Source organism: Octopus sinensis, linkage group LG28 (assembly GCF_006345805.1).
Source record: "Octopus sinensis linkage group LG28, ASM634580v1, whole genome shotgun sequence".
Taxonomy (NCBI): domain Eukaryota; kingdom Metazoa; phylum Mollusca; class Cephalopoda; order Octopoda; family Octopodidae; genus Octopus; species Octopus sinensis.
This window is the reverse complement of record NC_043024.1, coordinates 5,011,901-5,026,410: the sequence shown is the minus strand read 5'-3', so window position 1 is coordinate 5,026,410 and position 14,510 is coordinate 5,011,901. Positions and strand designations below refer to the sequence as shown.

The following is a 14,510-nucleotide window of genomic DNA, read 5'->3' as shown; positions in this document are numbered from 1 at the left end:
TTCAAACATGATACATATTGATTCTTTAAAAGTAAAAAATACTTTTTAGCCAATTTCATGTGATCTTTCTGAAAGAATAAAAAAAATAATATAAGGCATAAAGCATGTTTAAAAGGCAGATATTCAAAAGTGCAAATTTACGACATTTCTGTTTTAATGGATTGTAGAAGTAAACCTGCATTCAAACTAATAAACTTACCCTAAAGTTAATAAATTACGAGCAGATTCAATAATTATAATAGCAACTCCTGGACATTAAATCTGTGACACACACGCTCTTTCTCTCTCACACACACACACCAATATAGATGTTAATGGCCTAGATAACCAATGTTTTCACCTCGGAGTTCTATCTTGTCAACACAGCTTTGTTTAGTAACACAGATGTGGAGGCACATGGCCTAGTGGTTAGAACAACGGACTCATGGTCAAGGGATCACAGGTTCAAATCTCAGACCGAGCAATGTGTGTGTTTATGAGTGAAACACCTAAGCTCCACGCGGCTCCGGCAGAAGGTAATGGCGAACTTCTGCTGACTCTTTCGCCACAACTTTCTCTCACTCTTTCCTCCTGCATCTTGCAGCTCAACTGCGATGGACCGGTGTCCCATCCAGGTGGGGAACCTATATGCCAAGGAAACTGGCCCTTATGAGCCAGGCATGGCTCGAGAAGGAACAAGTAACACAGATATCACACCTGTTTTGCCACCTGAATAGGCATGTGCATTGTCACTCTCCAGAGGCATTGAATTGTGGCCCTTTCCAATGAATAGCATCCCGCAAACGTCACAGTAGAACTCCTGGTTTACTGTCTGACCAGGTGGAGCATACTCATGATGAACAATCCCCTGGAATCGAAGAAAACGGTCAACAGTGTCTTCACATTCGTCAGTCTTGGAGAGGTCGAGGTTTTCAACTTCAAAGACTGAACCTTTAGGGGAACATTGCAGTTTGCTTGAAGCATTGCGCACTGTTCGTAAAAATAATGCATTGAATGGCACAACAACGGATTATAATAACCGTTGTAATTTAATCGTCCATAGTTTGATATAATATTTCGGAATATAAAAATCCCTTCTTCAGATATCCCTGGGAATTGATCGAGTCACTGCTATAATCGGTTTTCCAGTGGCTTTTTTTTTTCTTTCCGGAAGTGTCTCAGTAGTGGTCTCACGAAGCTCCTTCCAGAATTCCTCATGAGAAGTGCATGAGGTCAGCCCTCTCTCAAGCTCATGTGTGCTGTCACATCTGTAGCAGTTCTACTGAGCCTTTATTTCAAAGTCATAGCTATAGACCCACGATTCATCACCCATTATGACCATTTCCAAAAAGTTTTCATCATTCTTGACACAATCAAGGAGATCTTGTGCAACAGAAACCCCGAGTGTCTTTACCACAGACTGACCCGAAAACCTTAACCTTAACCCTAAAACCCTAATCTTAACCGTAACTACAGAAATGTTTTGAAATTTTTTCCCGCATCATAATGTCCATATTTTTCTGCATATTTAGAGAAAAGAAATTCTTAAAAAGACAAAGTTTTTGGAAATTTTTTTCCGAATGATAATCTCCGTATTTTTCTGCATATTTTGAAAAAAAAAATTTCTGAAGAAAGTAAAAAAAAAAAAATGACGGAAATGGGGGTGGGGTGGGTAATTAAAAAATGCCAAATTTTTTTGCAGAGTCGTATTCCCTGCAGCTAAAACGTGTCCCCCAAAAAATTTTTAACGGGGGGAGGGAGTCTTGCCGCATTTCTGAAGTAATTAATAAAAAAAATAACATGAATATATATATATATATATATATATTTGAGATGGTTTTTCTTATTTTACTTAAATCGTTCATTTTCTTCATCACGATACACATCCTTTACAATTATTCCTAATTTTTCTTTTCTTTTCTGCCTTTTCAAATTATTGACAAGACTTCCTTTGTACCCCTCTTATATATATATATAAGTTATAAATTGTAATAACGGAGAAGAACTAGCAAAAATAAAGACATTTTTTAAATGTTTCACAAAAATGCCGATCCATGTGAACCATCCTCTTTTCATTTCAGTATTTCGAGTGCACAATCTAATTTTTATGTATTCTCTATTTTTCAGAAATTACATCGTAATTTCCCTGCATTTAACTAAATTGTTAGATTTACAAGCCAAAAATAAAGGAAAATGTTGTGTAAACAAGGTATAGCACTGACTCAAAGCAATGTAAGAAATAACCAAAACTGGAACGGAATGTCTAAAAGAAAATAAAACAAAAGTATTCGAATGTCAGCCTTACTTTCATATAATTTCGGCTTTGTTTAGTGAGATTCTTTTAATTTAATTATTCAACACGTCAGAATAAGCAAATGTACGTAATATGACACGGATACAATAGAAATGCTTAAATAAATATAATACTCACGTAGAAATATATGTATATATATAGAGAGAGAGTCACCGAGGAAAATGTGAGAATATGATGAAGCAGTGAGGACTGGAGTCTGAGTGGACAATGACAGCTTCAAGAGAATTTCTAGATTTTTAATTGCAAACGTTGATTTATATTTTGCAGGTGAATTTAATAAAGAATACTGTACGGATTTCTTTACACAGTTAATTATCAAACGTGTGTATATTCAATTGGGTTCTCTCTTAAACAAGGAAACAGAATTGGAAAGATTTAGCAATTAACAGACAAGGGGAAATGACTCTATTTCTAATATCCGTTTTTAATTAAGAGCTGAGGTGTTTCACATAAATTCTTAAAAGGCTTTCTTGCTCCTGTTTCTTACGTATTTTTATTGCTTGATCGGTTCCACTTTACAACTGATATTTAAGAGAAAACTGAATTAAATATATACACGATTGGTAATTAAATTTCTAAAGAAACAGATGCAGCATTTTTGATTATGTGGACCTGAAAAATATTAATTAACGTTTGTTGTAAAAAGGAAGAAATTCTCTTGAAGCTCTCTTTGTCCACTCTGAGTTCAGTTTTCACTACATTATATTCTTCTCACACCCTCCTCGTTGACTCACTCTGCATATATACATATATACCGGAGTAAACACATAAATGTGAAACAAGGTGGAAAAAAGAGCACTCAAATACCAGTGGTAGAGTAATATGCTTTAATTTAAGCAGCAGAAAATTCAACAAAATCTTAGCAAAAACTGTCTGATGAACGGCAACGAGAAACTCAGAGTAACAGATTTTGTTGAATTTTCTGCTGCTTAAAAGAAAGTATATACATATATATTTATTGTGTAAGTATTATATTTATAAAAACATTTCTGTTATATATGTGTCATGCCATATATCTGATTGTTTCGATGTGTTGAGTAAGTTAAAAGGGTACTCCTTCAGAAGAGTGCTCCCGGTGCGCGCACTCGAGTATCCTTACTTTGTATTTTTGTTTTATTTACTTGGTGTTTTTAGTGTTTTATTTACTATTGTGTAAAAAAAATTATGTATTTTTTGTTTTATTTACTTTGCTACGTAGTCGTTGTAGGATCGACTAGTCACGACTAGCTAGTGCGGATGCGCGAGTGCGCGTACCTGGACCACTCTAATTAAGTAATACCAGTTAAAAGAAAGAATTTCACTAAACAAATACGATCTATTGCATTTCAATCTGTTTCAGGGTTAGGGTTAGAATTAGGGGAAGGGTATTATTTTTTTTCTTCACAAATGTAAATAAACCCAATCTGTTTCTTAAACGAGGGACATATTCATACAGCACAGAATGTTTTTTTTACCTCAATAGGCGTCATTGATTGGTTGAAATTGCAGAAATTGAAGTAAAAACAACAACAAATATCTTACAAACCATAGAATTTTCTCAATAAAGCCAAGAGAAAATGATGTTTTATAAACACATTCTACCAGTATAAAAAGTTTAAAATGTTTTAGTTACCTAGAAATTATGTTAAAAACTGCCGTTCAAACCGAAAAGATCCAGGCTGTTATTTTAATACTTTCATTCTGTTTGTTTTCTTTTAGACATTTCATTGCACTTTTGGTTATTTCCTATATTCGTTAACGTCAGATCTGTATCTTGTTTAGGTAAAATTTCTCTTTCTTTGTGGCGTGTAAGTTTGATAATTTAAGTTAAAGGCAGGAAAGTACAATATAATTTGCATAAGAAAATGGGGAATATATAAAAATACGAGTGTGCACCTGAAATACTGAAACGAAAAGTAAATGTCGTATACGGAAGAAACGAAACACTAGAAAGTACCTAATTTGACCAAAAGTAAAAATAAAAATCCGTTTATATAATCTTTTACTCGAAAATTAGTAGTAAATATATTTTTTAAAATGTTGAGACGACATATAGAAATGATGGCTGATCGCTATTGTTGAAAAGAATTTAGTTAGCCCTTAATCCTTGCTTAACTGGTTCCTTCCTGTATTTGGCGCTCGCTTGAAAGTATCTATAAATCGTTCTGCTTACCCATTTGACCTTGAGTGGTAGGGTGGGGTAGATGTACTTGCCTACATGTATTTTGCAGGATTCCTTTAACTGGTATCCTGTAAATTGTGTTCCCTTGTTCGATGGTGTCCGAAACACCTTTCTGAGCAAAAAAAAAAATGGGCAGGAACGATATAGTTGCCTTCAAGGTAGGTTGACTGCACCTACATCCTTCCAACCACTTTATAAGGCTATCAATCATGATCAAGTAGCATGCACCATTCACTTGTCAAGCATAGTCTATATGTACCATATATGTGTCATGTCATATACCTGATTGTTTCGATGTGTTGAGTAAGTTAAAAGGGTACTACTTAAGAAGAGTGTTCCCAGTGCGCGCACTTGCGTATCCGCACTTGCTAGTCGTGACTAGTCGATCCTTTCTTTGTGTTTTTGTGTTTTATTTACTTTGTTTTGGAAAAAACAGATATTACACCTGTTTTGCCACCTGAATAGGCAGGTGCATTGTCACTCCCTGGAGGCATCGAATTGTGGCCCTTTCCAATGAATAGCATCCCGCAAACGTCACAGTAGAACCCCTGGTTTACTGTCTGACCAGGTGGAGCACACTCATGATGAACAATCCCCTGGAGTCGAAGAAAACAGTCAACAGTGTCTTCACATTCGTCAGTCTTGGAGAGGTCGAGGTGTTCTTCGTCTCAGAACACAATTGGTATTTCACTGGTGGTGCCTTGGCTGCTAATGCACAATCTCTACATGATTTTTACCAAATTTTGAATGTCCCGGTCCATTGCTGGCCAATACACATGACTCCCCATCAAAGCTTTCAGTCATGACATCCCCGGGTGTTCACAATGAAATTCATGTAATGTCCTTTTCTGTACTGCAGTTGGTTCTACCACTCTTTGTGTTTACATTAATACATTGTCACAGATTTTCCTGCTTCATTGGTGTGTCTAGGAGTTGTTATTATAATACATGTGTCCACTCTATGATAGAAACTTCTTAAAAATGATGAGATTGGATAAGTTTAATACTTCTACAATTTAGCAAAATAGAAGTGTTATAAAATTGCACTTTTGAATATCTACCTTTTAAACATATTCTATGTCTTATTTTATTTTTTCTATTCTATCAGAAAATCACATGAAATTGGCCAAAAAGTATTTTTTACTTTTAAAGAATCATCAATATGTATCATGTTTGAAAGACTCTGCAAAGATATTCTACAAATGTATAATCCTGCTTCTATAAAACATTGCTGAATTACAGTAGAATATTTCCTCTGAGAGAGAAAGCATTTCTTTACTTTTGTGTCTGAAATGTGTAAGAGATAATTTTCTCTTTTAAAAATACTTTGATAGATTTACAAAACTATTTCAAGCATTTTTAAATATTGGCAATGATCACATTTAGAAGAAATATAAGAGAAGTGATATTTGTTTGGAATAAACTATAAAAACGAGAAGAAAAATATCCATATATTTTGGTGAGAGAAATATTATTGAAAAGTTGTTGATCTGTACAACTTGAAGGTTCAGTTTTATTTTTCTTGAAGAGATGTTGGAAGAATTAGGAAAATCATCATATGACTATGACATCTGCTAAGTGTCATTCTTTGAAGAAAGTAAATTCAATCAACACAAACGTAATCATACAGGGGAGAAACCATATCACTGTGATATCTGTGGTAAATTGTTCTCTGCTGGCAGTACCTTAACTAAACACAAAAATATTCATACTAGAGAAAGACATTATCCCTGTAATATCTGTGGAAAATCATTCCCCCAGGGCAGTAATTTAACTAGACACAAACGCATTCATACAGGTGAGGAACCATATCGCTGTGAGATCTGTGGTAAATCATTCTCTGCTGGCAGTAGATTAACTACACACAAACGTATCCATACTAGAGAAAGACATTATCCCTGTAATATCTGTGGAAAATCATTCCCTCAGGGCAGTAATTTAACTAGACACAAACGCATTCATACAGGTGAGGAACCACATCGCTGTGAGATCTGTGGTAAATCATTCTCTACTGGCAGTAGATTAACTAAACACAAACGTATCCATACTAGAGAAAGACATTATCCCTGTAATATCTGTGGAAAATCATTCCCCCAGGGCAGTAATTTAACTAGACACAAACGCATTCATACAGGTGAGGAACCATATCGCTGTGAGATCTGTGGTAAATCATTCTCTGCTGGCAGTAGATTAACTGCACACAAACGTATCCATACTAGAGAAAGACATTATCCCTGTAATATCTGTGGAAAATCATTCCCTCAGGGCAGTAATTTAACTAGACACAAACGCATTCATAAAGGTGAGGAATCATATCGCTGTGAGATGTGGTAAATCATTCTCTGCTGGCAGTAGATTAACTACACACAAACGTATCCATACCAGAGAAAGACATTATCCCTGTGGTATCTGTGGAAAATCATTCCCTCAGGGCAGTAATTTAACTAGACACAAACGCATTCATACAGGTGAGGAACCATATCGCTGTGAGATCTGTGGTAAATCATTCTCTGCTGGCAGTAGATTAACTACACACAAACGTATTCATACTAGAGAAAGACATTATCCCTGTAATATCTGTGGAAAATCATTCCCTCAGGGCAGTAATTTAACTAGACAGAAACGCATTCATACAGGTAAGGAACCATATCGCTGTGAGATCTGTGGTAAATCATTCTCTGCTGGCAGTAGATTAACTGCACACAAACGTATTCATACAGGGAAGAAGCCGTATCGTTTGATATCTGTGGTAAATCTTTCTCTGAAAACAGTAGCTTGACTACACACCAACTCATTCATACAGGGGAGAAACCATATCACTGTGATATCTGTGGTAAATCATTCTCTCGTACTCATAGCTTAGATATTCACAAGCATATCCATACAGGAGATAAAAACTACCAATGTGATATCTGTGGTAAATCTTTCTCTGAAAACAGTAGCTTAACTACACACAAACTAATTCATACAGTGAAGAAACCATATCACTGTGATATCTGTGGTAAATCATTCTCCGAGGGCAGCAGCTTAACTACACACAAACTAATTCATACAGGGGAGAAACCATATCGCTGTGATATCTGTGGTAAATCATTCTCTGCGAGCAGTAACTTAACTCGACACAGACGTATTCATACAGGGGAGAAACCATATCATTGTGATATCTGTGGTAAATCATTCTCTGATGGTAGTAACTTAGCATCTCACAAGTGTATTCATACAGGTGAGGAACCGTATCACTGATATCTGTGGTAAATCATTCTCTGAAAGAAGTAGCTTAACTGCACACAAATGTATCCATACTGGAGTAAAGCCATATCATTGTGATATCTGCGGTAAATCATTCTCACAAAATCATCACTTAATTAAACACAAGTGCATTCGTTATGCAAATGATCCATAGCACAGTGACATTTGTTGTATGACATTCCATCAGAAGGTCAAGCTTGGACCTTATAAAGACATCCACAGAATATAGAAACTATATGAATGTGACATCTATAGTAAATCTTTGACATGAAATCATCCATATTGAATCAAAAGAGCATTGACAGAGGAAGGAAAACACATCACTGTGATGTTAAACCTGAATCATTCTTTCAAAATGGTGAATTGTTTGTACACAGTCCTATTAATATGAAAGATATAATCACACCTCAAGATATTTGTGCTAAATGAATCTATGAAAATGGATCAATTATTGAAATGTAAATACATTGATACAGAAGAGGAACCATGATGATGATGATCCACATCATTTAAAATTCTCCTATTCATGCTTCTGTGGATCAGATGGAATTCATTGATGCAGATTTTCTACATCTGGGTACCTTTCTTGTGACCAATCCTCACCTGTTTCCAAGCAAGGAAATATTTTTCCTGGTGAGACATATTTTACGCAGAGGACTGGAAGTAAACAACTGCACAAGTATGACGGTCATGATGGCCCTTTACGAACACCACATAATATCTGGACAAGGGTACACGCACACACATGTACGTTCAAAGATTTTCTTAAAGGAAATCCTTTACATTTTTTTCTCTACGTGTAAATGTTTGTAATTCCTATTAGGAAATGAAACACATGTAATGCTGAATAAATAATATCAAACTCTTCTCCGTTGTCTTTATGTGTTTTTTTCTAAGGTAAAAAAAAAATGGCTTCCATCTCACCCCACCCCGTTTTTTGGACCCGTAAAAGGGTTTTGTAGCATATTATGAGGTCAGGGTAGTTGATTCCACGCAAAAAATCTAACATTTTGATTTTTTCCTTCGTGAAAATCATGCGGGAGTTAATATAGAAATTTACCATAATGTTATTTAGCCTCAAATCAAACCTGATACAGCAAACGTATCATCAAAGACATTCCAGCCTTCAGCAAACTGTCTTTTGAGGGATAATCTAGGACATTACGTACAATGGGCATGTGATTTAGATAGGGAGTTACTTTGGCTGCTATTTTTAGCATATCGAGCAACCAGGCAGAGGCTCTCTCATTGGTTCGATTGCGTGATGAGATTTTTTAACACATATAGGATCTTTTCGGTTTGAACGGCAGTTTTTTTAACATAATTTCTAGGTAACTAAAAAATTTTAAACTTCGTATTCTGGTAGAATGTGTTTATAAAACATCTTTTTCTCTTGGCTCTATTGAGAAAATTTTATAGCTTGTAAGATACTTGTTATTGTTATTTTCTTCAATTTCTGCAATTTCAACCAATCAATGACGTCCATTGAGGTAAAAAAAAACAAACATCTGTGCCGTATGAATATGTCCCTCGTTTAAGAAACAGATTGGGTTTATCTACATTTGTGAAAAAAAAAGATGCCCTTTCCGCCACCTATAAACCTAAAACAGATAGAAAAGCATTAGATCGATACTAGGGTCATAATTATGGGTGAGAATTTCATATGACACCGCTAGAGTATAAAGACAAGACTTAGTTCCCCTTGTTCAGAGTTAATTCTTCCCAATTTTGTTGCTCCGTATGCATGTGTATTGCTTGCTCAGTTCCACTTTACAACTGATATTTAAGAGAAAATCTAATTAAATTGACACGTGATTGGTAATTAAGTGTCTAAAGAAACAGATGCAGCATTTTTTTTATTATGTTGACCTGTTAAATATTAATATTCGTCGTAAAAATTCTCTTGAAGCTGTCACTGTCCACTCTAACTTTTCACTCATTCAACATATTCTCATATTTTCATCGTTGACTCTCTCTGAATATATATTACTATGTAAGTATATTTCTATTGTATATGTATCATATTACGTACGTCTGTTTGTTTCGATGTGTTGAGTAAGTTACAAGAAAGAATCTCACTAAACAAAGACGAAATAGCGGAGGTAAAGGGCATGGACCGCACCTACCTTTCCCTAATTTTTTTGCGATGGAAACCCACTTTTTCAACTTCGGTGAGGCTGTTCTTTCAATACTTTCGTTGTGTTCTTTACATTCAGATATTTCATTGCATCTTTCCTTATTTCCTATATTATTTGTTAACGTCCGATGGATACCTTGTGTAGATAACTTTTCTCTTTCTTCCTCACATGTAAATTCCGCATGAAAATTACGATGTAATTTGTAAGACATGCGGAATGTATAAAAATACGAGTGTGCACTTGAAATACTGAAACGAAAAGTAAATATTGTATACAGAAGAAATGGAACGGGTTTTATTTAAAACCTAGGAAGTCTTTATTTCTGGAGGTTCTTCTCTATCATTACAACTTACAATTAATATCTATTTTTCAAAGGAATCTTTTTTTAATGTAACCGCTTATCACATTTTTATTTTCGGGGAAATTTCTGCGTATTTCTGCTGTACATTCAAGGATTCAAACGGTTATGAAACCAACAAAGAAGGGAAAAAACCGAATGAAGAACAATTTAGCTGTTATTTATCGCGCACCCCACGACCACCTGATACCTTCCTAGTTTCTTTCTCAATCTTACTTGCTAATGTTTTTCGATATCTTTTTTCACATAAACGCATTCAATGGTCCGTTGTTGGGATTTAAGGCATTATATATGAATTGCACTCTGTTTTTTTTTATGTTATTTTCAATTAATTACCTAAGTTATCCTTTTCTCTCTTCGTAATACATATATATTTAAATTCAAATTACGATGAACGTAAACAAACAAACGAAGTTTGCTTTAGAAGCTTTGAGATGTCTTAGGAAGTTAAAGAAGCGATTTTAAATTCTCAAAGGCAGGATATTGCTAATAATATAGCCTGAACAGGATAAGCTACCCCTATTTTGCAGAAAAGTGTTGGCGGCCGGCTATGAGATTCGAACTCACACCTCCGTGATTACGCGTCGTTATATTTTTCACTCACCACGATAAACAATATTTCGTTGCGAAGTAAAAAGGAAGAGAAACATTAATTGTAACGTGTAAGAATTTAAAAGTAAAGAAAAAAAAAACGAGAATAATTTAATGTTAAAACTACATCATTTGCCCCCATTGAGAAGGATTGTCACCAATTTCCTTCTCCACCTCAACCAATAATTTTTCCTACATCAAAAATTCCCCACAAAAGATTTTGATGCTGTTAGTCATCCATACTGATTATTTACTGACTGTTATTCATGTTTCATGTAACACAGAATATTGACATTAAGCTGCCTGTATGTGTGTATTTATATATTTATAAATGTACGGAAAGAGGCAGAGGAGGTGTGATATCTCTTTTACGACACATGACTGAGATGAAAACATCAGATATCTAGTGTTATTGACATGTATATTGGTGTGTGTGTGTGTCTAGGACAAACGAAATGTCCAGGAGATGTTATTATACTACATATGTCTACTCCTTGATAGAAACTTCTTGAAAACAGAGAGATGGGATAAATTTAATACTTCAGATAGAGAATTACTTCGACAATTTATGAAAACAGAAATGTCATAAATTTGCACTTTTGAATATCTGCCTTTTAAACATACATGATGTCTTATATTATTTTTGTATTCTTTCAGAAAATCACATGAAATTGGCTAAAAAGTATTTTTTACTTTTAAAGAATCATCAATATGTGTCATGTTTGAAAGACTCTGCAAAGATATTCTACAAACATATAATCCTGCTTCTATAAAACATTGCTGAATTACAGTAAAATATTTCCTCTGAGAGAGAAAGCATTTCTTTACTTCTGTGTCTGAAGTGTGCAGAAGATAATTTTCTCTTTTAAATATACTTTGATGGATTTACAAAACTATTTCAAGCATTTTTAAATATTGGCATTGATCACGTTTAGAAGAAATATAAGAGAAGTGATATTTGTTTGGAATAAACTATAAAAGCAAAAACAAGCAAAATATCCATGAATTTTGGTGAGAGAAGAAATACTATTGAAAAGTTGTTGATCTGTACAACTTGAAGGTTCAGTTTTATTTTTCTTGAAGAGATGTCAGAAGAATTAGGAAAATCATCATATGACTGTGACATCTGCAAAGAGTCATTCTTAGAAGAAAGTAAATTCAATCAACACAAAGAAATTCATGCAGGGGAGAAACCATATCACTGTGATATCTGTGGTAAGTCATTCTCTCATGCTCATAGCTTAGCTATTCACAAACAAATCCATACAGGGGACAAAGAATACCACTGTGATATCTGTGGTAAATCATTCTCCAAGGGCAGTAGATTAACTACGCACAAACGTATTCATACAGGTGAGAAACCCTATCACTGTGATATCTGTGGAAGATCATTCTCTAAAAGTAGTAACTTGACAGACCACAAACGTATTCATACAGGGGAGAAACCATATCACTGTGATATCTGTGGTAAATCATTCTCTGTTGGCAGTAGCTTAACTCAACACACACGTATTCATACTGGTGAGAAACCATATCACTGTGATATCTGTGGTAAATCATTCCCTGTTGACAGTAGCTTAACTAAACACACACGTATTCATACAGGGGATAAACCATATTCCTGTGATATCTGTGGTGAATCATTCGCTCAAAACACTGCTCTAACTACACACAAACGGGTTCATACAGGGGAAAAACCTTTTCACTGTGATATCTGTGGTAAATCATTCTCTCAACACAGTAGCTTAACTACTCATAAACGTATTCATACAGGAGAGAAACCATATTCCTGTGATATCTGTGGTATATCATTCTCTCAAAGCGGTAGCTTAACTACTCACAAATGGGTTCATACAGGAGAGAAACCATATCACTGTGATATCTGTGGTAAATCATTCTCTCTTAGCAGTAGCTTAACTAACCACAAACGTATTCATACAGGAGAGAAACCATATCACTGTGATATCTGTGGTAAATCATTCTCTCATAGCGGTAGCTTAACTCAACACACACGTATCCATACAGGAGAGAAACCATATCACTGATATCTGTGGTAAACCATTCTCTGATGGCAGTAGCTTAACTACTCACAAATGGGTTCATACAGGAGAGAAACCATATTCTTGTGATATCTGTGGTAAATCATTCTCTGTTGGCAGTAACTTAACTAAACACAAGCGTATTCACACAGGGGAGAAAACATATACCTGTGATATCTGTGGAAGATCATTCTCTGAAAGCAGCAGCTTAACTAAACACAAGCGTATTCATACAGGGGCGGAACGATAACCTTGTAATATCCGTGGTAAATCATTCTCTCAGAACAGTAGCTTAACTCAACACAAACGTATTCATACAGGGTAGAAACCATACCCCTGTGATAGCTATGGTAAGACCTTATCTGGAAACAGTCACTTAACTATACACAAATGCATTCACACCCAAGAAAAATCAATTCACAGTGATATCTGTGGCAAATCATTTCAACAAAATCATTTCTGATTTAAACAGAAGTCTTTCCTTATGAAGTGGGTCCATAACACAGTGATATTTGTTGTATAACGTTTCCTCAGAAGGACAAAGACGTATCTCATAAAGACATCCACAGAATATAGAAACTATATGAATGTGACATCTATGGTAAATCTTTGACATGAAATCATCCATTATTGAATCAAAAGAGCATTGACTGAGGAAGGAAAACATATCACTATGATGTTAAACCTGAATCATTCTTTCAAAATGGTGAATTAATTATACACAGTCCTGTTAATATGAAGAATAGCCATACCCTAAGATATCTGTTAATGATCAATTATAACATAAATGAATTCAAATAGAAGCGGAACCATATCACTACGATGATGATGATCATCATCATTTAACATTCACTTTTACATTCTTCTATGGATCGGATTGAATTCATTGATACCCTCCCTGTTTCCAAGCAAGGAAATATTTTCCCTGGTGAGACATATTTTACACAGAAGACTGGAAATGAACAACTACAGAAGTATGACGGTCATGATGGCCATTTATGAACACCACATAATATCTGGACAAGGGTGCACACACACACACTTATGTATGTCTGAAGATTTTCTTATAGGAAATATCTTATATGTTTTCTACACATCTAATAGTTTGTAATTCCTATTAGGAAATGAAACACATGTAATGCTGAATAAATAATATCAAACTTTTCTCTATTGTCCTTATGTGTTATGTTATTACTCTGCAAAAAATATCATCCAAACCGCCCACAAAAATAATATATATGTATACCGTAAATCCTTGAGTATAATCCGCATTTGTTTCCCAAAATTTATCGGTCAAAATCCCTAGTGCATACTATATACGAGGTTAAAAATGAAAAATATTTTCTAAGCAATGTCCGAGTCTCTATTTTGCTGTCAGGCAATGTTTGTTTAGGCGCGAAAATACCTTAAGCTAAGCCTGAAAGCAATGAAGTCATAAAATAATCATCCATAACTTGCAATAAGCAACATATATTCAAATAAAAGTATTCAGAACACAGAATAACATGTAACAAACCTTGGGAAAAGAAAGGTGATAGTGAGTGGGGTGGAAGAAGTGTTGGTGAGTAAGGTGGATCCATGTGGTGTCTGTGGGAGGAGGGTAATGGCAAATGCAGTGTTGTGTAACATTGGAAAAATCCACATTTTTCATTAAAAATATTAGGACCTGGGTTTGCACCCC

General features: G+C 34.9%; 1 protein-coding gene across 3 annotated transcripts in view; it reads left to right on the top strand.

Moving 5' to 3' along the window:
* The window catches only part of LOC115225627 (zinc finger protein 678-like), a 28,874-nt gene extending 14,880 nt beyond the window's left edge, over positions 1-13,994 (top strand). For 2 of the 3 annotated variants that reach the window (XM_036514701.1, XM_036514703.1), the window contains 2 exons: positions 11,976-12,832; positions 12,915-13,994. In XM_036514701.1, coding sequence (XP_036370594.1) covers positions 11,976-12,832; positions 12,915-13,079 — 1,022 coding nt within the window. In that variant the 3' untranslated portion in view covers positions 13,080-13,994. The remainder of the gene's footprint in view (positions 1-11,975; positions 12,833-12,914) is intronic. The other variant, XM_036514702.1, reaches the window with a different exon arrangement.
* Positions 13,995-14,510: the final 516 nt, after the last annotated feature.